General features: G+C 48.8%; 1 protein-coding gene across 1 annotated transcript in view; it reads right to left on the bottom strand.

Moving 5' to 3' along the window:
• LOC135887289 (butyrophilin subfamily 1 member A1-like) overlaps positions 1 to 25,537 on the bottom strand; it is a 78,137-nt gene that overhangs the window by 11,244 nt on the left and 41,356 nt on the right. The window contains exons 5-8 of the mRNA XM_065415041.1: positions 11,950 to 12,231; positions 10,117 to 10,233; positions 7,095 to 7,115; positions 1,124 to 1,144 (exon numbers count right to left, since the gene is read on the bottom strand). Coding sequence (XP_065271113.1) covers positions 1,124 to 1,144; positions 7,095 to 7,115; positions 10,117 to 10,233; positions 11,950 to 12,231 — 441 coding nt within the window. The remainder of the gene's footprint in view (positions 1 to 1,123; positions 1,145 to 7,094; positions 7,116 to 10,116; positions 10,234 to 11,949; positions 12,232 to 25,537) is intronic.

Below are 25,537 nucleotides of genomic sequence, written 5' to 3'. Positions count from 1 at the left end.
TCCCTCCCTCCCTCCATGCCTGCCTGCTCCTGTGACAGTGCTGCCTAGGCCTAGGGTGACCAGATGTCCCGATTTTATAGGGACAGTCCCGATATTTGGGGCTTTATCTTATATAGGCTCCAATTACCCCCCACCCCCCGTCCTGATTTTTCATACTTGCTAGCTGGTCACCCTACCTAGGCCTCTCCGCCCTTGCTTGGGATGCAAGGGATATGTGGGGAAACATGCAAGGGGAACATAGGATGGGGGACAGGGCTGGCTCCCCTGACTTGGCCCATGCTATGTGCGGAGATGGCCAGAGCAGGGATGGGGAGGGTGGCTGGGGGAGACAGTACGGGCAGGGGGCATAAGCAGAGATGGGGTGAGGCTGTGGAGACAGAACTGGCACATCTCTCAGTGCCTCCTTGGGCTCAGGCTGGCAGCTCCCTTCCCCAGGCAAGGAACCACACCCCCCATTAATCCACTCTGCATTAAAATGTCAAAGCTTAACTCCTGCCTCACCCTTTCCCCAGCACACACTGGGCCAGAGCAAGCACCTGCTAACGCAGCTGAGGGCAGCACTAAGGGTTAGTGAGAGTCAGTCAGGGGACTATGTCACATACAGGGGTGTTTCCCTATCCATTAGAGGGGACAGGAGGCTACTATAAAGAATGGGTACCATGATGCATCAGTGTTCAGAGAGTTCTCTGCACTTGTTGTTTGCTTACTGTTAAGGGCTTGTGTGGGTGGGTTTTGCCTTTATGCAACTGTAACTGGTCTATATGAAAATCTCTTAATAGCCAGCTGGGAAGTAGGAGGCTGCTACCTTGAGACTTCTTAAAACTCACCTCTGCCAGAAAGCCTATGAATCACTTGACAGCTGGGGAGCTGTGACTGGTACTTATCACAATCATGGTGAGCCCCGTCAGTCTGTCTATATCCACCTGTTGTCTCGCATCTTATATTTGGGATTGTAAGCTCTTTAGGGCACGGACCAGCTCTTTGTTATAGGTTTGTACAGTACCTAGCACAATAGGGCCCTGACCCCTTTGGTGCTTCCACAATACAAATAATAATAATAATAATATAGGCAACTTATTGCAAACTTTGTTCATTTTAATGGGAGAAATCAAAGAAACCTTACCTTTTTCTGCAAGCTGTTTCTCTAAAAGAAAATAGGAAAGAAATATAGAGAAGTGTTTCTTAAATGTTGCATTTTTTATTAGACAATTAATTCTATCAGCAACCTTTCTTTAGATCTACTCCCATTACCTATAGTTACTATATAGCCAAAAGGGCCTCAGTTTGGTCTTGTTTTTTAACCCAAATCCCATCTTTACAAAATGCCATGATGCAAGATAAATAAATATTATCTGAAATATACTAGCTTTCTTCTAAGCTGAGCTCTACAGATAGTCTACAGTTCCCCAGAATATAAAATATTTGGACATGGTCAATAATATTGAAGCCGTGCACAGCAACCCAGTCTTCACAGTCAGTGACTCATGTTCGTAGTGGCATGAAAATGCTGTGTGGATTAGAGACTGTCTGCTGTGAGATCAGAGCTGATCGGGATTTGGCAATATTGAAAAATATGGAATTATTAGGAAGGAAGGGAATTTTAAGGCTGTGACTGATAATGTCTGGTCTATTGTCTGACTATTCAAGAAGAAACCATCCCACATAATTCAAGATCACATCTTTGTCTAAAACATTTGCTCTAGCTCAACCAGAAGGTATGATCTTGAGGCAGCAGTCCATGCACGAGGTTCTCTGGCCTGTAGATCAGCAGTAGGTCAGGATGGATGCTCAGAATGGTATTTTCTGTCCTCAACATTTATGAATGCCCCTACAGAGAGACTCTAACATGCAACAAAAACTTTATTCACCAACCGAAGTCAAAGCACAGTATCCATGTATTTTCTTTTGGAGAAAGTCTAACACTTCCATTGTTTGCAGTAGACTATGCTATTTCGCTGGAACAAAGCCCTGGGGCTAGAGAAGTGCTTTTCACTTGTCTCATGATATTCCATTCAGGTTCAGCTGAATTATAAACTTTTGAAAAAGTTGGAAAGAATCTTTTATAATGGAAAGCCTTAGGCAACTTACACAGAAGGATGTTGCTACCAGCTCCCACTATAATAATAGCCCTGAAGAGTGTGCATGGTCATATTGGTACATGTGCTCTCTGGAGGAATCCACCTGACAGCACAACCTACTGTGAGTGACATCTTCTTTTGGCATCTGTCACGGAGTCACCAGGAGATGCTCTGGCACTACTCCATATGAAACCAGTCAGGACTCTGGGGGAGCACGTCTCTGCTCTCTGAACATACTGTCACTAGGGCAAGAAGCTTACACAGCTTCAACCTTCCTGGATCTGACCTTGGAGCATTCAGCATCCCCTTCCACATCGTGTGCTTCACGCAGCGAGTCCACCCGGGTAGGGCTCCTGGGGAAGCCAGAGGGCCCTGCACCCCCACTCCGCAGTCAGACGTGACTCTCAGCCAGCGTAAAATGGAAGGTTTATTAGTCGACAGGAACACAGCGTAGAACAGGACTTGTTAGCACAGAAGTCAGTGACTTTCAGCCAAGTCCATCTTGGGGAGTCCTGGGCCAGAAGCCCTGGACTCCCCCTCTTCCAGTCCCCTCAAGCAGACTGCCAGCTTTGAGCGAGCTGACCTCAGACACCCCTGTTGCTCCTCCTCCTTGTCTTGGTCTCGCTTCCCGGGCAAAGGGTCACCTGGTCATCACCTGGTTGCATCCCCCTCCTGGGTCTCAAGTTACAAAGGGCACCAGTCAGAGAATACGTGCAAGCAGCTGGAGCAGCCTCACCTGCCCCAGAGGTCTCAACCAAAGTCACACACCCCTATTCCCACCACCGAGGTATTGGTGCAGCACACAGGGAAACTGAGGCACACACAGTATTCATGCAAAACAGTAAAACTCACATAGGCTCAACAGTAAGACTCACATACAACATAACAAGGGAAAATCCCCACTTTGTCACAGCATCCCAAGTGGTCAAATGGGAGGAGCTTGGTTTGTGGGTGGAACTTCAAAGAGTGACAGTGTTTTTCAATCCCTAGTTATAATGTCAGTGATACCATTGTGCACCAAGAGGTGCAGCTGGGTCCCTGTCTCTTTCCAGCACTGCATTTACTGAGCTCAGCTGGAAGACCTGTTTTCAGCTCTGAGCCCCTGGTGGCTAGACCCGCACGTTTTGTTCCTAGAGCTGATCAAAACAGGGATTTCTGTTCAGTGCGAAGTTCCAACATTGCAGAAAAAAAAAAATGCTCGGAATCAGAATAAAACCCTCAAATTTTGAAATTTCCTATGAACATTCAAAAAAACACTGAATTCAGGTCCATCAAAACATTTTGTTTCAAAAGTATAGATATGCTTGGTTTCTATAGTGTTAAAATGTTTCATTTAAACATTAATATTATATTAAAATATTAAATATAATATAGATTGTAGACATAATACTACATATATTATGGAAATACAGTACTATCATATGAAAATATCCATATTAATATTAAAGTCAAAACAAAATGAGTCAAAATGATGATGCCAAAACAAAAGAGCTTGACATTTTTAAATGTGACATTTCAACTTTTTCCCATAAAAAAATTCATCAAAATCAACGTTCCCACAAAACATTCAGATGAAGCTGAATTTTTTGATGGAAAACTGTTACATTGGAATTTCTGACCAGCCCTAACTGTTGCAAGACTATGCATTCATACTCTCGTTCATTGTCCTAAACTCAAGGTTTAACTCAGGGAATAGCTTTGTCCAGGAATCACCGGGCTACTGTCTGTGGACAAACCCCATGAGGAAAGGGTTTGGCTCAGACCATTCATGGTGCCTTTGCTGACAGAGTCAGAGAGGGGCATGACTTGGCCTCTTTCTCACTTAAAGCCTTATAGGGAGCTTGATCCTCAACCATGGAGAAAAGCATTACCAAGCTGATCCAGCCCCCTTTCCCCCCCCCCCCAATCAGGGGGGTTTGCAGCCTTCTTGGGTGTGTTTGGAAAATCCTCCATATCATCTCTCAGGATGGGTTGGGCTTCCAACACCTAGGACAATTCCCCAGTGGTCTTGAAATTTCCACCCTGGGCAGATCTGTGAACTGTCGCAGGAGACCGTCTCTCCACTGGCGAGTCCTTTCTTGCTGGGACAGTTGCACCTCCTGCTGCCAGCCCATGAACTCTTCTTGCTGCTGACAGAGCTGGGTTTGCAGTGGCTGCAGCAGGGTCTGCTGCTATAGCTCCTAGGCAGTATCATGAGGTTGTTGCATCAGTAGCAGGGATCTTCCATGAGCCCTCATCCCATTAACCACATGATCCAGAGATAAAGATACAAACTCTCATTTTCCCCCTTCTTTGGAGACATTACATGCAATTGCTAACACATTGCCATGGCCGAGATGTTTACCTCTTTCGCTCTCCATTTCAGATCGGACAGTCTCTAGAGCAGTGTTTCTCAAATGTGGCCACTAGGGTCTCTTCTTGTGGCCACAGCCTTCTGGGCAGTGATTGGAGGGGTGGGGGAAAACAGCGGCCCCTCCCCTGGGACCACCAGGATAGGTTTGGCACTGCCCCCCTCTGGAGCTACACCACCAGAGGAGCAGACAGCTGGTGTGAGTTCCCCACTTCCCAGGGGCAGTGGGGCTCTGGCTTCCGGCTGCAGCCCTGGGGTGGCAGGCAGCAGGCTCCAGGAAGGTTCCAACTGCCCGGCGGTGGGCTCTGGTCACAGGCTCTGCCCCCCCACCTGCAGGACCTGGCAGGGTCCATCCCCTGACCCATCCACCCCATCACCCCTGGCCCCCACTGCCTCCCTACCTACCTCCTCATCCAAAACTTAATTTATCCCCCAGATTGCCAGGGCTGAGTAAGTCTGCTTTGAAAAGTGATATTTATATGTTTGTTAATATAACTTTTCACTGCCTCCCAGCTAGCTAAGAAGTCTGCTGTGAAAAGAGATATAAACAAATATACAAATATCATTTTTCACAGAAGCAGACTTACTAGCTATCGAGTCTAGAACAAAAATGCAACCAAAAAAGCAAAAGAAACAACAAGACAAGAATGCCATGCACCTTATCTGTGTTTCTATTCTGTTTAGGTCTAGTAAAGGATTGAGACAACTGTACATTATTTTTATTATTTAGTCTGCAAAAAAACCCTTACATAAATAAATTACTATGATTTGGATGTGTATATGTTCATATTTATATGTTTTTCCTAAAGTTAACGAAGTATTTTAGCAAAAATTATCATAGCGGCCACCAGCAAAAGTTGGTGGCCGTACTCTGAGGACACCAAAAAATTTGTTTTGAGAACCCCTGCTCTAGAGAAAGAAAAGGGCAAAAGATGAGCTCTCATGCTGCCAGGTACCTGGGGATAATTCCGACTGTAATTTAATGTAACTGCACTATGATTATTAAGGAGTATGACAAAGTCAGGCTGGACAGCTGTAAGAGGGTGGGGGAAGGCAAGTGTGTTAGCTCTAATGATAGAGGCCCTTTTCCCTATAAGCTGAGAAGGAGTTACCTCATGTCGACTAGGGACACCTGAATCCAATTAAGAGCTGCCCGAGATCTTTAAAAAACCCTCCTCTGGTGAGGAGGCAGGAGGTGAGACAAGCTACTGCAAGGCTAGTGGTAGCAGGGAGAAAGGCTGGGGGAGGAGAGGAGTGGAGTGGAGTGGAGTGAGGAGGGGCGGGGAGGGATGGCTGCTCTCCTCATACAGGGGAGGCTACATAACTGACTGCCTCTCTAGGGGAAGGGCTGGCACCCCAGGCCAATAACAAGGTCACCTGCCCTCAGAGTGGGGGGTAGGAAAAGTTATCACCTTCGTTTTTGTGTTGGAATTGGTTTCTTGTTTGTTTTCTTTGTTTGGCGGAGGAGCACTGCTGAGGCCTGCCCCAAGACCTCCCAGGAAAAGATTGGGAAATAACCCCCCCAAGTGGGAGAATGAACACTGTCCAGAGTGGGGATGACTTACTCCAGGCTCCCCCACTGTCAGAGGGGGAAGCGCTGAGCCCGCCAAGGTAGAGGAGGTGCCTTGCTACAAGAGACTGACTGACAGTGTGACACAGATAGACCTTTCTATGGAGGCCACAATACAATCAGTCAGAATCTAGAATATCTTAGATTTAGTTTTTGCTTTACTTTATGTCTTTGTAAGTAGATGTACTTTGATCTGTTATTTCAATTATTATGAGAGCCTCAGCCTATCAGCTTGTTTTTCGCCAATTTGTCAAAAAATGCATATATGCCCTTCCTTGTATCTTGCATACCATTCTGTTGGGCACATTTCAAAGAACATTACAATGCGCACATAACCACCCAAAACTCTGGAGTTCAGGCTGAGCAGATGTGCCACCAACCTCCTCCAGAAAACCCCAACAAGAAACTATTTTAAACTCTCAAACTTTTAAAATCATGGAAATTAAAACTTAAGGTTCCACTTTAAAAAATGTGAAGTATGGTTTGCAGTTGTTTTCTTTAAGTCACCCAAACAAACAGAACTCTAACACAGTGGCACGATTGCATTTCTCTCTTCCCTCCTAGCTTTAAATTTGAAGAAGTCAATACTGGAGTAAAGTTCATGAGTGGAGAACTGAATTCTTGGTATTGGTTTTAAAGCATACTTGTCTCTGATACTAAGTGTGATCCTTCAACATGACACTGGCCTCATTCTGTATTAGTACCAGAATGCTCTGATCTCAGCCTTGGAGTTTATATATAAATGCTCAAGCTTAACTGGAAATGAATGGTTTTGTGTTGGAATGTCCTTGTTCTGTTTAAGTGTAGGGAGAGTAGGTGTGAGTGGAGTTGGCAAGAGTCAATGTTGGGGAGACTGTGGGAAATGAATGTTGTGGCCATGTAAATGTCGATAGGCAAATAAGAGTCATGGGCCAGGGTGGGACTCATGAGCAAGAGTATAGAGGCAGAGTCTGTCAGCTAATGGTGACCATCAGAAAGTTGAAGGGCAGAGGGGGTGCAGAGTGTCGGGTCAGGAGGGTGCATGGATCAGGGAAGCTCCATCCCCTGGTGGAACAAGGAACAAGGTTTATAACAGGGAGAGGGTTATGATACTTACCAAGATCCGCAACAAGTTTCCCTAAAAACAAAAACAGAATATATTGTAGATTTATAACTAGCATATCACATAAATAATCCCATAAGAGTTTGGATTTAGGGCCTGCTCTTGTCCCATAAAAGTCAATGGAAAGATAATTATCCCAAATGGAAAACACTGTTAACTTTAAGAACTTGAGGCTGTGGTTAAAACAAACCATAAAATAATGTTCTAGTGACAAAATTTACCAAAACACAAGCTTAAGATGTCAGAAAGGCTGAAAATTCACAGTTCTGCTTCTGAGGCTATGTCTACACTACGCACCTTTTAGTGACATAGTGACACAGCTGTGCCGCTACAGGCGTGTCGCTAAAAGGTGTGCAGTGTAGCCACTGTTTGTCATCAGGAGAGAGCTCTCCTGCCGACAAAAAACTTCCACCCCCAAGGAGCGGCAGTAGCTTTGTCGGCAAAACTTTTGTCATTTGGGGGGGAGGGTTTCACACCCTTGAACGACAAAAGTTTTGCTGACGAAAGTCCAGTTTACACAAAGCCTTAAGATTGGCCTTTTCCAAGCCACTCTGCCCCAGCCACCATCTACATAAAGGTTATGTTATAAACTTAGTAGGAAGTGAGAACACCTTCACATCATTGACATCCCAGTCAGTGACAGAATGAAGGGTCACTGTAACATACACTTGCTTACACCCTCTGCCTGTTCATGTGGGGCAAACTCCTGCAATCCTTGGGGCTCTCTGGGGGGCACGGTAGGGTAGGAGGGGGGCGGGAAGTGCTTTGCATGTAATAACCACCGTGTTGAGCATTCATTCATTAGATCCCCTAACAGCTGCCTGGGAGGCACCAGCAAATTGTTCCAAAGATTGAGATTTCCCCCCACGCAATTCCCATAGAAGAGCCTTAACTCTCTCTGCAACATGCACCACTATGAGAAAAGAGGAGAGACTTGTTAGAAAGGGGGAGAGTCCAGTAGAAATGCTGCACATTCTACAGAGCACTGGTTGGCTGGTAATGAACTGTATCGACAGGCTTCCATATAACCACTCCCATTGCCCTGTGTATCAGAGGGGCCTGCACTTGCCTGTCGTAGCGCTCCTCCCACCTATGGTTAAAGTTCTCCTGTTCACTATGAATCTCAATAACTTTTTAAACAAATTGGAACCCAAACCCTGTAAATTATTTGTGCATCCTCCTCAACTGACTTGGGGAATAAAGATCAGCTTGGCTGTATTGGACTGGTTCTGAGCTAGGCCCAACAGCATGAAAACAACCAAATCTCCTCAGTTACCCAGACTTCAGTCACAGCCCATTTCAATACTCCTGTGGAGAACAGCCTCTTGTGACGGACTGGGAGCCAGCCCCTGAGAATGGCTATCCATGCTGAACTTGGTAGTACAGAAAAACACAGAATTGCTGGAAAGGAGAATAGTGACAGAGCAAGACTGGCATGTTGTCTGACAGTTCAGGAAGGGACCCTCAGCAGTCCCATAGGATCGGGCACCATTGCTTGACCCTTGTGCAGGATAAAAGATTCTTTGAAAAAACAGGCTACAGGAGAGGAAATGGGACTAACACTACCAGAGCTAGCAGGCAATTTGTGAGGCTCAGACACTGCAGTGATGAGCATCATGGGAAAGCCCATGAAGAAATGAATAGCTCCCTATGCAGAGCAGGGTTTGGGTGGTGACAGTTAACGCCAGGCTGCAGGAAGGGAAATGGAAATAATAATTGCAGGTGTTACTTTTAAAGTGGTCTCTATTTAGCTAATCATTGGTCCTCTGCATTAAAGCTTGATGAGCTAAGAAAGGGGGTGGCAACCTTTGCAGACAGGCCTCGGAGAGGTAGGGGTTAGAACCGTAGCCTGGGACTTCAGTGACCATAGTTCAATTCCTGGGTCTACCACAGACCTTCTGTTTGAGTTAGTACAAGACATCAAGGGCTTGTCTTCACTTAAAAGATTTGCTGCTTTAACCCTGCTAGTGTAGAATATCTGGCTGTGCTCTCTATGAAGTGCATAAAACCAATCAGTGGCATATATGAGCCCAGAACTCTTATTCCCAAGCCCAGTGCAGCTTTTTTAGGCTAAGGGAATTTTGACGGGAAAGTGTCTCTCTCGCTGCACTGCGCAGGTGTTCTATTAGCACTCTGTATTTCTAAAGTGAAGATCTAATCATTTCATATTGTAAATTATCGACATTGGCTTTATCATTTGGTTTCATCCACACTAGACATTAGCAATGGGAATCAAGTGATATGTTTCATGTGGCTCCTATGCCCTTCATTTATTTCCCAAGATATGGCCAAAAAGTAATGGAAGACTTCAGATTTCCCTCACAAATTACACCCAGGGCCTGTCCAGAACTTCCAATTTATGGTACCAAGTATCAGGAGGTAGCCGTGTTAGTCTCTATCCACAAAAAGAATGAGAAGTCTGGTGGCACCTTAAAGACTAACAGGTTTATTTGGGCATAAGCTTTAGTGAGTAAAAAATCTGAAGTGGGGTTTTTACCCATGAAAGCTTATGCCCAAATAAACCTGTTAGTCTTTAAGGTGCCACCAGACTCCTTGTCAATTTATGGTAATCTGACTTTTCTTGGGAAATTTTCTCTTTGTCTACACTTACCCGGTAGTTCGACGGCTGCGGATCGAAGTTCCGAGTTCGATTTATCGCGTCTGGTGTGGACGCGATAAATCGAACCAGGAAGTGATCCCCGTCGACTGCGGTACTCCAGCTCGGCGAGAGGAGTACCGCGAAGTCGATGGGGTAGCCTGCCTGCCGCGTGTGGACCGCGGTAAATTCGAAGTAAGGTATGTCGAATTCAGCTACGTTATTCACGTAGCTGAATTTGCGTACCTTACTTCGACTTGGGGGGTAAGTGTAGACCAGGCCTTAGAGATGATGCAAAATATGGCTTCAAATAAAAATGTAGCTGCATCTTTAACTATGGAGAAGCCACCTCCACTCTAGACTAATTTATATTTTAAAGGAAATCTCTGAGTACATTGTACTCTCCCCTTATAACTTTACCTTTTGCCTTGTGTTGCTTCCAGAAGAAGTAGCTGGCCGTGAAAATGAGCAAACCCAAAGCAACCAGGAGTATGTGCACAGCCACATTCCAGGGGCAGGCCCCCAGGAAGAAAGAATCTGCAAGACAAAGCCTCATTAACTTGAAAACGTTGATAGAACAGATGTATCACTAGTAGGACTTTTGTGGTGATCATGTGCCACTGGTTGGAAGTAGAAATTATCAGGAATTTTTCAACTAAATTTTTTTGCTTTTGTTTTGTTTTGTCAGAAAACGCCAATTCATCATAACCAAATATTTTACAGGAAAAGGTTCTTGGGTCCAGGATGGGATTTCTAGTCAAAACCAGAGGAGCAAAACCCCTGAATAGCCACTAGCCCAGTGGCTAGGACACTCACAGGGGATATCCAGAGTAAAATTCCTGCTCTGCCTGATTTGGAGCAGGGATTTGACCCCCAATCCCAGGTAAGAGTCCTGACCAGCAGGCTATTGTGAAGTGTGGGGGGGTCTCTCTTGTTTTAATGAAAACTTTTGAAACGTGTCAGTTTTTTCCCCATGGGGAAAAGGAAATTTTTTGAAAATTTGAAAAACTTCATGGGACAGGAAACTATTTCCCTCCCAGCTCCAGTTTGGAGAGCCCATTCTGGCTGCACAAAGGGGCCTTTTCTACACTATGGAATTTTTTCAAGACTCCCTCTCCATTGTGAATGCCAATTCAATTCCAGGCATAGAATCATAGACTATCAAGGTTGGACGGGACCTCAGGAGGTCATCTAGTCCAACCCCCTGCTCAAAGCATGACCAATTCCCAACTAAATCATCCCAGCCAGGGCTTTGTCAAGCCAGGCCTTAAAAACCTCCAAGGAAGGAGATTCCACCACCTCCCTAGGTAAAGCATTCCAGTGCTTCACCACCCTCCTAGTGAAATAGTGTTTCCTAATATCCAACCTAGACCTCCCCCACTGCAACTTGAGACCATTGCTCCTTTTTCTGTTATCTGCCACCACTGAGAACAGCCGAGCTCCATCCTCTTTGGAACCCCCCCCCCTCAGGTAGTTGAAAGCAGCTATCAAATCCCCCCTCATTCTTCTCTTCTGGAGACTAAACAATCCCAGTTCCCTCAGCCTCTCCTCATAAGTCATGTGCTCCAGACCCCTAATCATTTTTGTTGCCCTCCGCTGGACTCTTTCCAATATTTCCACATCTTTCTTGTAGTGTGGGGCCCAAAACTGGACACAGTACTCCAGATGAGGCCTCACCAATGTCGCATAAAGGGGAACGATCATGTCCCTCAATCTGCTGGCAATGCCCCTACTTATACAGCCCAAAATGCCATTAGCCTTCTTGGCAACAAGAGCACAATGTTGACTCATATCCAGCTTCTCGTCCACTGTGACCCCTAGGTCCTTTTCTGCAGAACTGCTACCTAGCCATTTGGTCCCTAGTCTGTAGCAGTGCATAGGATTCTTCCGTCCTAAGTGCAGGACTCTGCACTTGTCCTTGTTGAACCTCATCAGGTTTCTTTTGGCCCAATCCTCCAATTTGTCTAGGTCCCTCTGTATCTGATCCCTACCCTCCAGCGTATTGCAACTGTTAGCAATAAAACACACTATTGAACACTCCCCACCAAAATTAGTCATGTTTCATTATACTCCATCTGCAGTTTGGAAGGCAGGTTCATAAAGTCTAACCTTCCCTAAATTCAACACACGCTGTGTTTAATGAATAGCCTCAGAGCAGCTCTATGCATATGCACGTTGTAAATCCAATACTTAAATTAAACATATCACATTTTTTCTGAGTTGCTGAACTGTGTGGCTTTCATGGACACCAACCTGCGATGTAGACCATGGATTCTTTCCCTTGGTTGAGGTGGGAGTTGCTGACAGAGCAGGACAGATCCTGACTGGAAGTTTCTGTTACAATAATGGAAATTTGTGCTTCAAACAGGCCGTTATCATGTTGAATTATTTTTTCTGTCAGGGATGGTAAGTGCTGCCCCCTCAGGTCTCTCCACTGCACCTGGGGCTTCGGGTACCATCCAGCAGATTCACACACCATGTGGATCCCTCTGCTCTGGTAGCTGTCAATAGAGATGCGAGGAGTAGAGCCCAGACCTGGAGGGGAATGGAGTGACACATGTGAACCCTACACAAGCATTATGGATCTCTTCAGCCTGGAAGGCGAGCGTTTAATCCTTCAGGAGAAGGGAAAAGTGGATCGTTGTCCCTTCTGCAGAGATTACGTAGAAATGCAGGAGCCTTTCACTGTGTCACTGCTGAGCTCTGGTTATGAGAAATGTTTCACTATTGCCTAAACCCTAAAGCTGGAAGCCTATTTCAACGTGAACAGCATATTTCAGATCAAGAATAAAATGATAGACTGTATTATTGAACAGAGAGAGCAGCCCAACTAAACTGGCTGTGAGCTCCAGGAAATAATTCCAGTGGCAGGAAGTTGAAGACAGACAAAATATGGTGCAAATTTTTCACAGTGTGTGTACTTAATCACTGGAACAAGGGACATGGTGGATTCTCCATTTCCTGTAGTCCTTAAATCAGAATTGTAAGTCTCTTCCTAAAAAAAAATTTTTAAAATTGCTCTCTTACCCATAAGTTACTGGGCTGGATGCAGGAATCACTGGGTGAAATTATCTGGCCTGTGTCAGACAGAATGTCAGATTAGATGATCATAAAAGTCCCTTCTGGCCCTAACATCTATGACTCTATGGAATGTATGAGGGGCTGAGGATTAGAAACCACAAGTGCCAAGCTGCAGTAGCAGGTAAGCAATTACTCCACAGCCCTAGTACAGAGTAAAGGAGAGGAGCACATGTGGCCTGCTGCCTTCTGCCAACCCTCTCTCACACACACATTTGCGGCCAGTGGATCTGTTGTGTGTCAACATACGGGCTGCAGTGGAAAGAGAGAGTCTGAGACACAACTTGTATCAGAGGCCTGGTTTGAGGCCTGAACTAAAGTAGTGGACAAGCTTTGCTGATCTAAAGCAAAGTTAGCGAAAGTCAGGCTGTGAGCAGAAGGCAGGTCCTGCTATAAAACACACCTGCTTCTAAGTTTACAGAATCTGGCAAGAACAGGGCTGATATTGCAGAAACACACACATTCCTGAGATGTGCTAGGCACAGGACACTCACACAAACACATTCCAGAAGGGTGGTACCACAATACCCCATACCAAGCATAGTATGAACACCCCCTAGGGTTGCCAACTTCCTACTCACACACCGAGGGCCAGTGCAAGGATGTCTCATGCCCTAGGCGAAACTTCCACCTTGCACCCTCCCCGAGCCCTGCGGCAGCCCCCCGCCCTGAGGCGCCCTCCCTGCGGCAGCTCCCCACCCTCCCCTCCACCCTGAGTTGCCCCCCCCCCGCGGCAGCTCCCGGCCCAGGAAGCCGTGCGGCAGCTCCCCACCCCAGTTCACCTCTGCTCCACCCCCTCCCCGAGCCCTGCGGCAGCTCCCCCGCCCTGAGGCAGCTCCCCACCCCCCCTCTGCCCTGAGACACACCCCCCCCTCGTGGCAGCTCCCTCCCGGCCTGGGGAGCCGTGTGGCAGTTCCCCACCCCAGCTCACCTCTGCTCCGCCTCCTCCCCGAGCACGCCGTCGCTGCTCCACTTCTGCCTCCCAGGCTTGCGGTGCCAATCAGCTGTTTGGCGCCGCAAGCCTGGGAGGGAGAGAAGCAGAGCGGGGCGGTATGCTCAGGGGAGGAGGCGGAACAGAGGTGAGCTGGGGCGGGGAGTTCCCCTGCGTGCCGCCCCCCCCCCCCTTACTTGCTGCAGGCGGCCCTCCCCACGCCCCCCCCTGCCCCAGCTCCCTCCACCTAAATGCCAGCGGCGACCGTGGCGGCCGAAGATCCGGCCGCTGCGGTCGCCGCCGAAGAAAATGCCGCCCCCCAAATCCTAGTGCCCTAGGCGACCGCCTAGGTCACCTAATAGGTTGCACCGGCCCTGCACACACCTGAACACCCTTGGCCTGCCCCCTGTCCCACCCCTCCTCTGAGTCCCTGCCCATACCCCGCCCATTCTCTGAGGTTCTGCCCCCCTCAATCCATCCCCCCTCCCTCTGTCGCTCGCTCTCCCCATCCTCACTCACTCATTTTCACCGGGCTGGCTCAGGGGGGTTGGGGTGTGGGAGGGGGTGAGGGCTCTGGCTTGGGGTGTGGGTTCTGGGGTCGGGCCAGGGATGAGGGTTTTGTGGTTCAGGAGGGGGCTCCGGGCTGGGGGGTGGAGCCAAGGGGTTCAGAGTATGAGAGGGGGCTCTGGGCTAAGGTAGGGGGTTGGGGTTGGGGTGTGGGGGGGTATGGGCTCTGGGCTGGGGGTGTGGGTTCTGGGCCAGTAATGAGGGTGTAGCAGGGTGGACACCTGCTCCTGCCCTGAGAGGCTTAAAACAGCCCTAGGAAAGGGCTGTGGGAGGAGAAGGCAGCCACTGGGCTGATTGGGGGAAGCAGGCAGAGCTGCGGCCACACCCCAAACAGAGCCCAGTTGGCCCCTATAAGAGGCTGCGAGCCAGGAGCCTAAAGCGTCTCTCTCTGCTTTCAGAGAGAGGGGGGACTGGTTGCTGGGAAGCTCAGGGTACCTAGAGTAAGGCAGGGCTGGGGAAAGGCCAGAGGGGCTGGGGAGCTCCAGGCTGGCAACTCCTCAGGCTGCAGGGCTTTGTCCAAGGCCCCATAGAGGTACTGGGTTGTAGAGAAAGGCAGCAGGTCCAAACCCTCCTTGTCAGTGATGAGTGGCTTATACTGCAGTCTGCCCAAGGGAACGGGGACTAGTTGGTGATTGGCAGTAGCCTTACACTGAGGTGAGGTGGGGATAGGGGGTGGGGGTTACCCTGGGAGGGGAGACCTTGAGATTGGGGGTTACTGCCAGAGGGGCAGCACCCCAGAGAAAGGGGAATCAGGATCCTGGAAGGGACACGGGGCCAGTGGTAAGGCAGATCACCGGCCTGCAGAGGGCACTCTGACGGCTGGAGAGCTAATTCCTGAGACGACCAGCAGGAGGCACCGCAGGGGTGAGTCCCACATTGTTACAGAGGGGTTCAGGTTGCGGGAGGGGGCTCCAGGCTGGGGCAGGAGGGGTGGGGGTGGGTGAGGGCTCCAGCTGGGGATGCGGGCTCTGGTGTGGGGCCAGGGATGAGGGGTTTAGAGTGCAGAAGGGGGCTCTGGGCAGGGGGCTGGGGTGCAGGGGGGTGTGAGGACTCTGGCTGGGGGGTGCAGATTCTGGGGTGGGGCTGGGGATGAGGGGGTTTGGGTATAGGAGGGGACTATGGGCTGGGGTTGAGGGGTTCAGAGTGCGGGAGGGGGATGAGGCCCTGGGCAGGGGGTTGGGGCACGGGGTGGGTGGGCTCTGGATGGGGGTGCAGACTCTGGGGTGGGGCTGGGGATGAGCAGGCTGGCTAACCTAATGAGGAGGGCTTTAAACTAGGTTCACCAGGGGAAGGAGACCAAAGCCCTGAGGTAAGTGGGGAAATGGGATACCAGGAGGAAGCACGAGCAGGAGAGTGCAAGGGGGAGGACTCTTGCCTCATACTGAGAAAGCAGGACAATCAGCGAGTTATCTTAAATGCCTATACACAAATGCAAGAAGCCTGGGAAACAAGCAGGGAGAACTGGAAGTCCTGGCACACAGTCAAAGAATTATGATGTGATTGGAATAACAGAGACTTGGTGGGAATAGCTCATAGGACTGGAGTACTGTCATGGATGGATATAAACTGTTCAGGAAGGACAGGCAGGGCAGAAAAGGTGGGAGAGTTGCACTGTATGTAAGAGAGCAGTCTGACTGATCAGAGTTTCAGTATGAAACTGCAGAAAAACCTGAGAGTCTCTGGATTAAGTTTAGAAGTGTGAGAAACAAGGGTGATGTTGTGGTGGGAGTCTGCTATAGACCACCAGACCAGGGGGATGAGGTGGACGAGGCTTTATTCCATCAACTAACAGAAGTTACTAGATCACAGGTCCTGGTTTTCATGGGAGACTTCAATCACCCCGATATCTGCTGGGAGAGCAATACAGCGGTGCACAGACAATCCAGGAAGTTTTTGGAAAGTGTAGGGGACAATTTCCTGGTGCAAGTGCTGAAAGAATCAACTAGGGGCAGAGCTCTTCTTGACCTGCTGCTCACAAACAGGGAAGAATTAGTAGGGGAAGCAAAAGTGGATGGGAACCTGGGAGGCAGTGACCATGAGATGGCTGAGTTCAGGATCCTGACACAAGGAAGAAAGGAGAGCAGCAGAATACAGACCCTGGACTTCAGAAAAGCAGACTTTGACTCCCTCAGGGAACTGATGGGCAGGATCCCCTGGGAGAATAACATGAGGGGGAAAGGAGTCCAGAAGAGCTGGTTGTATTTTAAAGAATCCTTATTGAGATTGCAGGAACAAACCATCCCGATGTGTAGAAAGAATAGTAAATATGGCAGGCGACCAGCTTGGCTTAACAATGAAATCCTTGCTGATCTTAAACACAAAAAAGAAGCTTACAAGAAGTGGAAGCTTGGACATATGACCAGGGAGGAGTATAAAAATATTGCTCAGGCATGCAGGAGTGAAATCAGGAAGGCCAAATCACACTTGGAGTTGCAGCTAGCAAGGGATGTTAAGAGTAACAAGAAGGGTTTCTACAGGTATGTTAGCAACAAGAAGAAAGTCAAGCGAAGTGTGGGCCCCTTACTGAATGGGGGAGGCAACCTAGTGACAGAGGATGTGGAAAAAGCTAATGTACTCAATGCTTTTTTTGCCTCTGTCTTCACGAACAAGGTCAGCTCCCAGACTACTGCACTGGGCAGCACAGTATGGGGAGGAGGTGACCAGCCCTCTGTGGAGAAAGAAGTGGTTCAGGACTATTTAGAAAAGCTGGACGAGCAAAAGTCCATGGGGCCAGATGCACTGCATCCGAAGGTGCTAAAAGAGTTGGTGGATGTGATTGCAGAGCCGTTGGCCATTATCTTTGAAAACTCATGGCGATCGGGGATGGTCCCGGATGACTGGAAAAGGCTAATGTAGTGCCCATCTTTGAAAAGGCGAAGGAGGATCCGGGAAACTACAGGCCAGTCAGCCTCACCTCAGTTTCTGGAAAAATCATGGAGCAGGTCCTCAAGGAATTAATTCTGAAGCACTTAGAGGAGAGGAAAGTGATCAGGAACAGTCAGTATGGATTCACCGAGGGCAAGTCATGCCTGACTAACCTAATTGCCTTCTATGATGAGATAACTGGCTCTGTGGATGAGGGGAAAGCAGTGGACGTGTTATTCCTTGAATTTAGCAATGCTTTTGATATGGTCTCCCACACTATTCTTGCCAGCAAGTTAAACAAGTATGGGCTGGATGAATGGACTATAACAGTGGTACCCAACACAGTGCCCGCGGGTGCCATGGCGCCCGCCGGGGCATTTGTGTGCACCCGCCTAGTGCCCAGCAGGGGAGAGAAGCCACAGCCCCGCGCCTGCCGGGGACAGAGAACTCTGGGGCCGCAGGCTGCGAGTGCTGGTGTTCTTGGTCCCAGGCAGGCACGGAGCCGCGGCTTAAGCCGGAGAGAAGCCGTGGCCCCGCGCCTGCCGGGGACAGAGAACTCTGTGGCTGCAGGCGCCGGTGTTCTCTGTCCCCAGCAGGCGCAGGGCCCGCCTAGTGCTCAGCAGGGGAGAGAAGCTGGGACCCCATGCCTACTGGGGACACAGTACTCCGGGGCTGCAGGCTGTGGGCGCCGGTGTTCTCTGTCCTCGTGGCTTCTCTCCGGCTTCTCTCTGGATTCATATATTATGTAATATTAAATATGATGTTTTTCGTATTATTTAAGGTACAAATACTAAATAAGCCTTGAAAAATTGTTGGCGCCCACCACACTCTTCTGAAAACATGAATGTGCTACTGGCCACAAAAAGGTTGGGGACCACTGGACTATAAGGTGGATAGAAAGCTGGCTAGATCATCGAGGTCAACGGGTAGTGATCAATGGCTCCATGTCTAGTTCTAGGCAGCCAGGATCAAGCGGAGTGCCCCAAGGGTTGGTCCTGGGGCCGGTTTTGTTCAATATCTTCATTAATGATCTGGAGGATGGCATGGATTGCACCCTCAGCAAGTTTTCAGATGACACTAAACTGGGAGAAGTGGTAGATATGCTGGAGGGTAGGGACAGATTACAGAGGGACCTAGACAAATTAGAGGATTGGGCCAAAAGAAACCTCATGAGGTTCAACAAGGACAAGTGCAGAGTCCTGCACTGAGGATGGAAGAATCCCAAGCTCTGTGACAGACTAGGGCCTGAGTGGCTAGGCAGCAGTTCTGCAGAAAAGGAACTAGGGGTTACAGTGGACGAGAAGCTGGATATGAGTCAACATTGTGCCCTTGTTGCCAAGAAGGCTAACGGCATTTTGGGCTGTATAAGTAGGGGCATTGCCAGCAGATCGAGGGACATGATCATTCCCCTCTATTCGGCATTGGTGAGGCCTCATCTGGAGTACTGTGACCAGTTTTGGGCCCCACACTACAAGAAGGATGTGGAAAAATTGGAAAGAGTCCAGAGGAGGGCAACAAAAATGATTAGAGGGATGGAGCACATGATTTATGAGGAGAGGCTGAAGGAACTGGGATTATTTAGTTTGCAGAAGAGAAGTATTGGGGGGCGGGGGGGGATGTGATAGGTGCTTTCAACTACCTGAAAGGAGGTTCCAAAGAGGATGGATCTAGACTGTTCTCATTGGCACCAGATGACAGAACAAGGAGTAATGGTCTCAAGTTGCAGTGGGGGAGGTTTAGGTTGGATATTAGGAAAAACTTTTTCACTAGGAGGGTGGTGAAGCACTAGATTGGGTTACCTAGGGAAGTGGTGGAATCTCCTTCCTTAGAGGTTTTTAAGGCCTGGCTTGAGAAAGGCCTGGCTGGGATGAATTAGTTGGGGATTGATCCTGCTTTGAGCAGGGGGTTGAACTAGATGACCTCCTGAGGTCCTTTCCAACCCTGATATTCTATGATTATATGAGGGGTTTGGGTACAGGAGGGTGCTCCAGGCTGGGATCAAGGGGTTCAGAGGGCAGGAAGGGGGATCAGGGCTGGGACAAGGGGTTGGGGCATGGGGGGAGTCAGGGGTGCAAGTTCCGGGCAGCGCTTACCTCATGCAGCTCCCAGAAGCAGTGGTATGTCCCCCCTCTGGCTTGTACACGGAGGTGATGCCAGGCGACTCTGCGCGCTGCCCCATCTGCAGGCGCCATCCCTTCAGCTCCCATTGGCCATGGTTCCTGGCCAAGGGGAGCAGCAGAGCCAGGCCTTGGGGCGGGGCAGCATGCAGAGCCCCCTGGCTGCCCCTATGTGTAGGAGCCAGAGGGGGGACATGCCACTACTTCTGGGAGATGCATGGAGCCACAGGAGGCAGGGAGCCTGCCTTACCTCCGCTGAGCGGACTTTTAACAGCCCAGTCAGCAGTGCTGCCAGGGTCCCTTTTTGACTGGTTGCTCCTGTCAAAAACCGGACACCTGGCAATCCTACACCCCCCCACCCCCGCCAAAGATAATGAGAACACACTGACCCCTCCTAAAGATAAGGTCAGGATGACAGTGTGATGGATAGAGCTATTTTGATCAAACCAACATGTACAAGGTAATGGGTGGTAACAAACCACGTGGGATGGGTGGGGTGACTAGCCACATCAGAGGGGCAACACGTAACTTGTTTGTATTGGTGTATAAATGAAGTCTCAGAGGGAGAGTCTTTGGCCAAGGGGGAGCAGAAAATCCCTCTACTGACTGAGTTACGTCCATTGTAATACATGTGTTAAGTGTACCTGTAGCATGTATAGGGCTTTAACACCTTGCTTCATCAACTATAAACCTGACCGAGTCCCTTTGCTACTAACAGGTCTGTGGTTATTGGGCAATTCAGTTGGAGGCTGCTGTATGGGGTATCGAGCCAGAGCAGCACGCAAAGAGAACACACGCGCAGCCAACATCTGATGACATTGGCCTTGACCCCAGTACATCAATACACTTTCCAAAGTCCTGTCTCCCTCCTCTGAGCTCCCCCGCACATATTCCTGATTAGGGAGCCACCACAGCCCTTGGCTCTGTGGTACACCAGGGACGGTGAAGGTTCTGCATTGCATCTTCTGCATTGTTCAAGCCCTTTTCATTTACAGACCCATTAGTCCACAGATGCTGCATCCTGAGATCCACTGACAAGGTTGCTGGTCTTGTTTTTGTCTCCTTGGTGGAAAATAAGTGGTCACAATAGAAATCAACCCCATCAGAATGGATTAAGAATGAATATTGAAATGCAAGTAATAAAATATTAGAGTGTTTAAATACAGAGTGCCTTCCTGGAATGTTTTAAATGAGCTAAATGTAATGACCATGAAACTGATAGCACATCTACACTACAGACTTCTGCTGGCATAGCTCTGTCCACCAGGGGTGTGAAGAGGTATGAGTCTGACTGACACAGCTGTGCTGGTAAAAGCCCCTTTAGTATATTGTAGTACTGTGTCTTTAAATCTAGTCCTGCATAATCACCAGAGGGCCTCCAGGTATAAGGAGTCTCTCACAAGATGCAGGGGCTCTCTGGGCTCTGTAGGCTCAGTTGTCTGTAGCAGCCATATTGTTGTGTAACTAACAGAGAGAGTTGTGGTTTAAACTTTATATCCTTGGTCTCACTCTGTTTCCTGAGATCCATAGTCTGCAGCAGGCTCACAAGGAAGTCCCTCTCTGCTGCCAGATATAGTGAAAATGACTACTCAGAGCCAGGAAACAATCTACAGATCTGCAGGAACCAAGCAGAAGATACAGAGTATTGAGACAGAGAGTACATAGATTGTGACGCTCTGTACCTCGGGGGAACACCCTACACCCCCATGTTGAACTTTATAAAATGATTGTGTGGTATCCAATGCAAAGTTTGTCATGTTGGGTGTCTTTGGAAGGCTCATAATGCACTGAGCATGGTTGTTATAGGGATGTTATAGTAATTGTTACAGTAAGGTTATAATGTCATGTATATAGTTATGAGGCTGAAAATGTATCCTCATGGCTTAAAGCAAGCCCAGGCAAAAACTCTCCAAGAACAGAGAGGCAGTTCACACCTCATCAGGGTATATATGGGACAAACCCAGCCCAGCCTCACAGGAATAAAGGACGCTGGCCTAGGCAGCAACAAAAGAATGTTAGATTCTGGAGTGAGTCACCCCCATTCCTTTGGTCAGTTTGGAACTGCAATGAGGTAATGTTCACCTGACTCTGAAGGGGGGTAGGGGGCAAAGCCAAGAGGGAAGAAAGGACATAATAAAAGGAGGAGACATTTGTCATGCTCCTCCTCTCTCTTCCATCTACATCTACAGCAGGGGTGGGCAAACTTTTTGGCCCCAGGGCCACACCCGGGTGGGGAAATTGCATGCAGGGCCGTGAATGTAGGGGTGGGGCAAGAGGTAGAGGGGTGTTGGAAGGAGTGTGAGGTGTGGGAGGTGGTGCGGTGTGCAGGAGGGGGCTCAGGGCAGGAAGTTGGGGGCTCAGAGCAGGGGGTTGGAGTGCAGGGGGGTGCACAGTGCAGGAGGGGGCTCAGGGCAGGGAATTGGGGGGCAGGGAGGGGTGCAGAGTGCAGGAGGGGGCTCAGGACTGGGGGTTGGGAGCTCAGGGCAGGGTGTTGGGGTTCAGGGAGGGGTGCAAGGTGCAGCAGGGGGCTCAGGGCTGGGGATTGGGGTGTAGGAGGGAGTGTGGAGTACAGGATGGGGGTCAGGGCAGGAGGTTGGGGTGTGGCAGGGGGGCTCAAGGTAGGGGATTAGGGGGATCAGGACAGGCGGTTGGGGTGCAGGAGGGTTTTGCGGTGTGGGCTCCGGCCCAGCGCCACTTACCTTGAGCAGCTCCAGGGTGGCAGCAGCGCGCAGCAAGGCTAAGGCAGGCTCCCTGCCTGCCCTGGCCCCATACTACTCCCGGAAGCGGCCCCTGGGGGGGAGGGGAGTGCAGAGGGCTCCGTGCACTGCCGTCACCTGCGGGTACCTCCCCTGAAGCTCCCATTGACTGCAGTTCCCTGTTCACAGCCAATGGGAACTGCAGGGGGCGGTGCCTGCAGGCGAGGGCAGAGCACGGAGACCTCTGCCACCCCCCCTCCCAGTCCCCCCCAGGGATGTGGTGCTGGCCACTTCCGAGAGTGGCACGGGGCCAGAACAGGCAGGAAGCCTGCCTTAGCCCCAATGCGCCACAGGGCTGGCAATCCCGCGGGCCAGATCCAAAGCCCTGATGGGCTGAATCCAGCCTGCGGGCCATAGTTTGCCCACCCCGATCTACAGGCACCACGCCAAGTGACTGAAGCGCTGATCAAAGGGGAGAGCCTGGCTGAAGAGCAACCAGCCAGCCTGTGGTGAGAAGCATCTAAGTTTGTAAGGGCATTGAAAGTGTTAAGATCAGCTTAGAATGCGTTTTGCTTTTATTTCATTTGACCAAATCTGACTTGTTGTGCTTTGACTTATAATCACTTAAAATCTATCTTTGTAGTTAATAAATTTGTTTGTTTGTTCTACCTGAAGCAGTGCATTTGATTGAAGTCTGTCAGAGTCTCCACTTGGGATAACAAGCCTGGTACACCTCTACCTCGATATAACACGACCCGAAATCATACAAATTCTGATAGAACGCGGTAAAGCAGTGCTCCGGGGGGGCGGGGCCGCACACTCCAGTGGATCAAAGCAAGTTTGATATAACGCGGTTTCACCTATAACGCGATAAGATTTTTTGGCTCCTGAGGACAACGTTATATCGAGGTAGAGGTGTACATATTAATTTCTTTGTTAAATTGATGAACTCATATAAGCTTGCAGCGTCCAGGGGGCATAACTAGACACTGCAAGATGGAGGTTCCTAGAGTGGTGTCTGGGACCGGAGATATTGGCTAGTGTCATTCAGTTGCACAATCCAAGGAGCAGCTTACATGCCAGAGGCTGTGTGTGAACAGCCCAGAAGTGGGGGTTCTCACAGCAGAGCATAGTAAGGCTGGCTCCCAGAGTCAAGGATTGGAGTGACCTAGCAGATCACTGGTCTAGGGGAACGTCACACAGATCTGAAACCCAAAGTAAGCAGTCAAACTAATAAAAATAAAACTCATAACTGGTGAGTTGCATGCTTCCTCCCCAACCACTTTTATCCTTACCTGGTAGTATTGAGAATTGGAGGAGATGGGAATAATGGTACCACATTTGTTCCTCAGAAGCAGATAAAAGGGAAGAGGACATAAAAATGGTCAGTGTATTGCACATAATGGGTGTGGAGGCTCTGGAAGTGTACAGCACATTCTTACAGCAGCCAACTGAAAATGCTCCCACTTTGGATGAGGTCTTCCCAATGGTGAGGAATTAATGTAAGCCTAAGAGTAGTGTTGTGTTTGAACTATACTAGTTCTGGCCTTACCCACACCTAGGAGAAGAACAAGTAAGTGACAGCGCTGAGGCAAAAGCAAGAAAGTGTGACTCTGGAAATACTGAAAATGACATGCTGAGAGAGAAAATTTTGTTCGGAGTCTCTGATAAAGGCTGACTAAAGGCTATTCAAAGAGATGATTTGGGCAGAAAGCAATAGACATTTGCAGAGCCTCCCAAGCCATAAACACGCAAATAGAGATAATGTCTGGGCCACGCACTGACAAATTTTTACAGGATCTTACACGAAAAAGAGTAGCATGGCCAGTCCTCAGCCACCTGACAGTCACAGCAGTGCAGACTCACCAACAGCTCACATAAAGAAACTGTGGTAAGACACAGCACCCAGAGGCTGCCCAGCCTTTGCACTGATGTCTGTGTCAGAAATATAGACAATTAAATCACTATTCTATGTGTACAGCAACAAACTTTCCCAAAAGACCAAGTCACATGTCTCTGGCTGAACAAGAATGTGAGCACTCTCTCCTCTAGATACAGTATCACAGGGTAATAAAAATCATACAGTGCATTCAAAACAACCTTGGTATTGTACACTGCATATGAGGAATGTGACTATAAAATAGTGGTTTCCAACCTTTTCTCTTCTGCGGCACACCTGGATACTGTAGTAGAAATAGAGATCCTGAAGCATGGGTCTCGTGCAAGGCCTGAGCCCTGAACCAAAGTCAGCTAACATTATGCTCTGAGCAACAGTCAGGCCCTGCCAAAAGCAGATGCTTGCCTGCAAGTCAGTGTCCAGTACACAAACTCGGCACCGGTATTGCTAGCATTGCTAAAATACACTGAATATGTAAACACATTCCAGCAGGCCAGCTCAAGGACACCACAACCAAGCACACAATAAAATGGTTTGACAAGTCATGAATAGTGATATTTTGTCTGAAACATCAGGAGGAATGTACAAGGAGAGGTAACAAACATGTCATGAAACACATAAGGTGGTACATAAGTTATTTATCCCAGATTGTTTGTCTCAGTCTATAAATGTTGGGATACCTTGCCTTAACACTTCGCCTGGTGTAGGGGGCAGTGGAAAGTCCCGCCACTGACTGAGCAGGTACCATTGTCACTGGCATTGTTAGTGTACCTGTAACCATTGAGCCGGGACATTAGCACCATGCTTCGTAAGCAATAAACCTGGCCAGGTGCCTTTGCTACTAAATGGCTCTGTGGTTATTGGGCAGTTTGATAGAACCTGCTGTCCAGGCTATCTGGCCAGTGCCAGAGAGAACACACAAGCAGCCTATATCTGACAGATTCTGAAGATTCTGTTGTGGGTGGGTCGGCTTTTGTGGCCTGCATCGTGCGGGAGGTCAGACTAGATGACCATATTGGTCCCTTCTGACCTTAAAGTCTATGAGTCTATGAGTCTATGAGATACCTTTCATTATTTTGAGGCACACCACAATATTGTCTCCAAATGAGCTCACCCTTTTATTGCCTCAGTTTAAGCTGTTTACCATCCTTGCCATTCAGTCTGTACAATAAAGTTAATGATGTTAGAGTCTGACTCCAACACTAATTAAGATACAAGGGAAGGGTTTTTGTTCTCACATGTAGTTTTTCAAAAAATTCCATGGTTGGGAAACACTGCTGTAAAGTTCAAGGTTGACACTAGGGCTGAGGCCAATGTTTTAGACTCATAGACTTTAAGGTCAGAAGGGACCATTATGATCATCTAGTCTGACCTCCCGCATGATGCAGGCCACAAAAGCTGGCCCACCCACTCCTGGAATAATTCTCTCCCTTGACTCAGATGTTGAAGTCCCCAAATCGTGATTTAAAGACTTCAAGTCACAGAGAATCCTCCAGCCAGCGACCCCTACCCCATGCTGCGAAGGAAGGCGAAAAACCTCCAGGGCCTCTGCCAATCTACCCTGGAGGAAAATTCCTTCCCGACCCCAAATATGGCGATCAGCTTAACCCCGAGCATGTGGGCAAGATTCTCCAGCCAGACCCTCCGGAAAAAGTTCACTGTAGTAACTTTTAATATCCCATCATTGACC

Source organism: Emys orbicularis, chromosome 13 (assembly GCF_028017835.1).
Source record: "Emys orbicularis isolate rEmyOrb1 chromosome 13, rEmyOrb1.hap1, whole genome shotgun sequence".
NCBI lineage: Eukaryota > Metazoa > Chordata > Testudines > Emydidae > Emys > Emys orbicularis.
The sequence above is the reverse complement of the archived record's forward strand: the minus strand, read 5'-3'. Positions and strand labels throughout refer to the sequence as shown.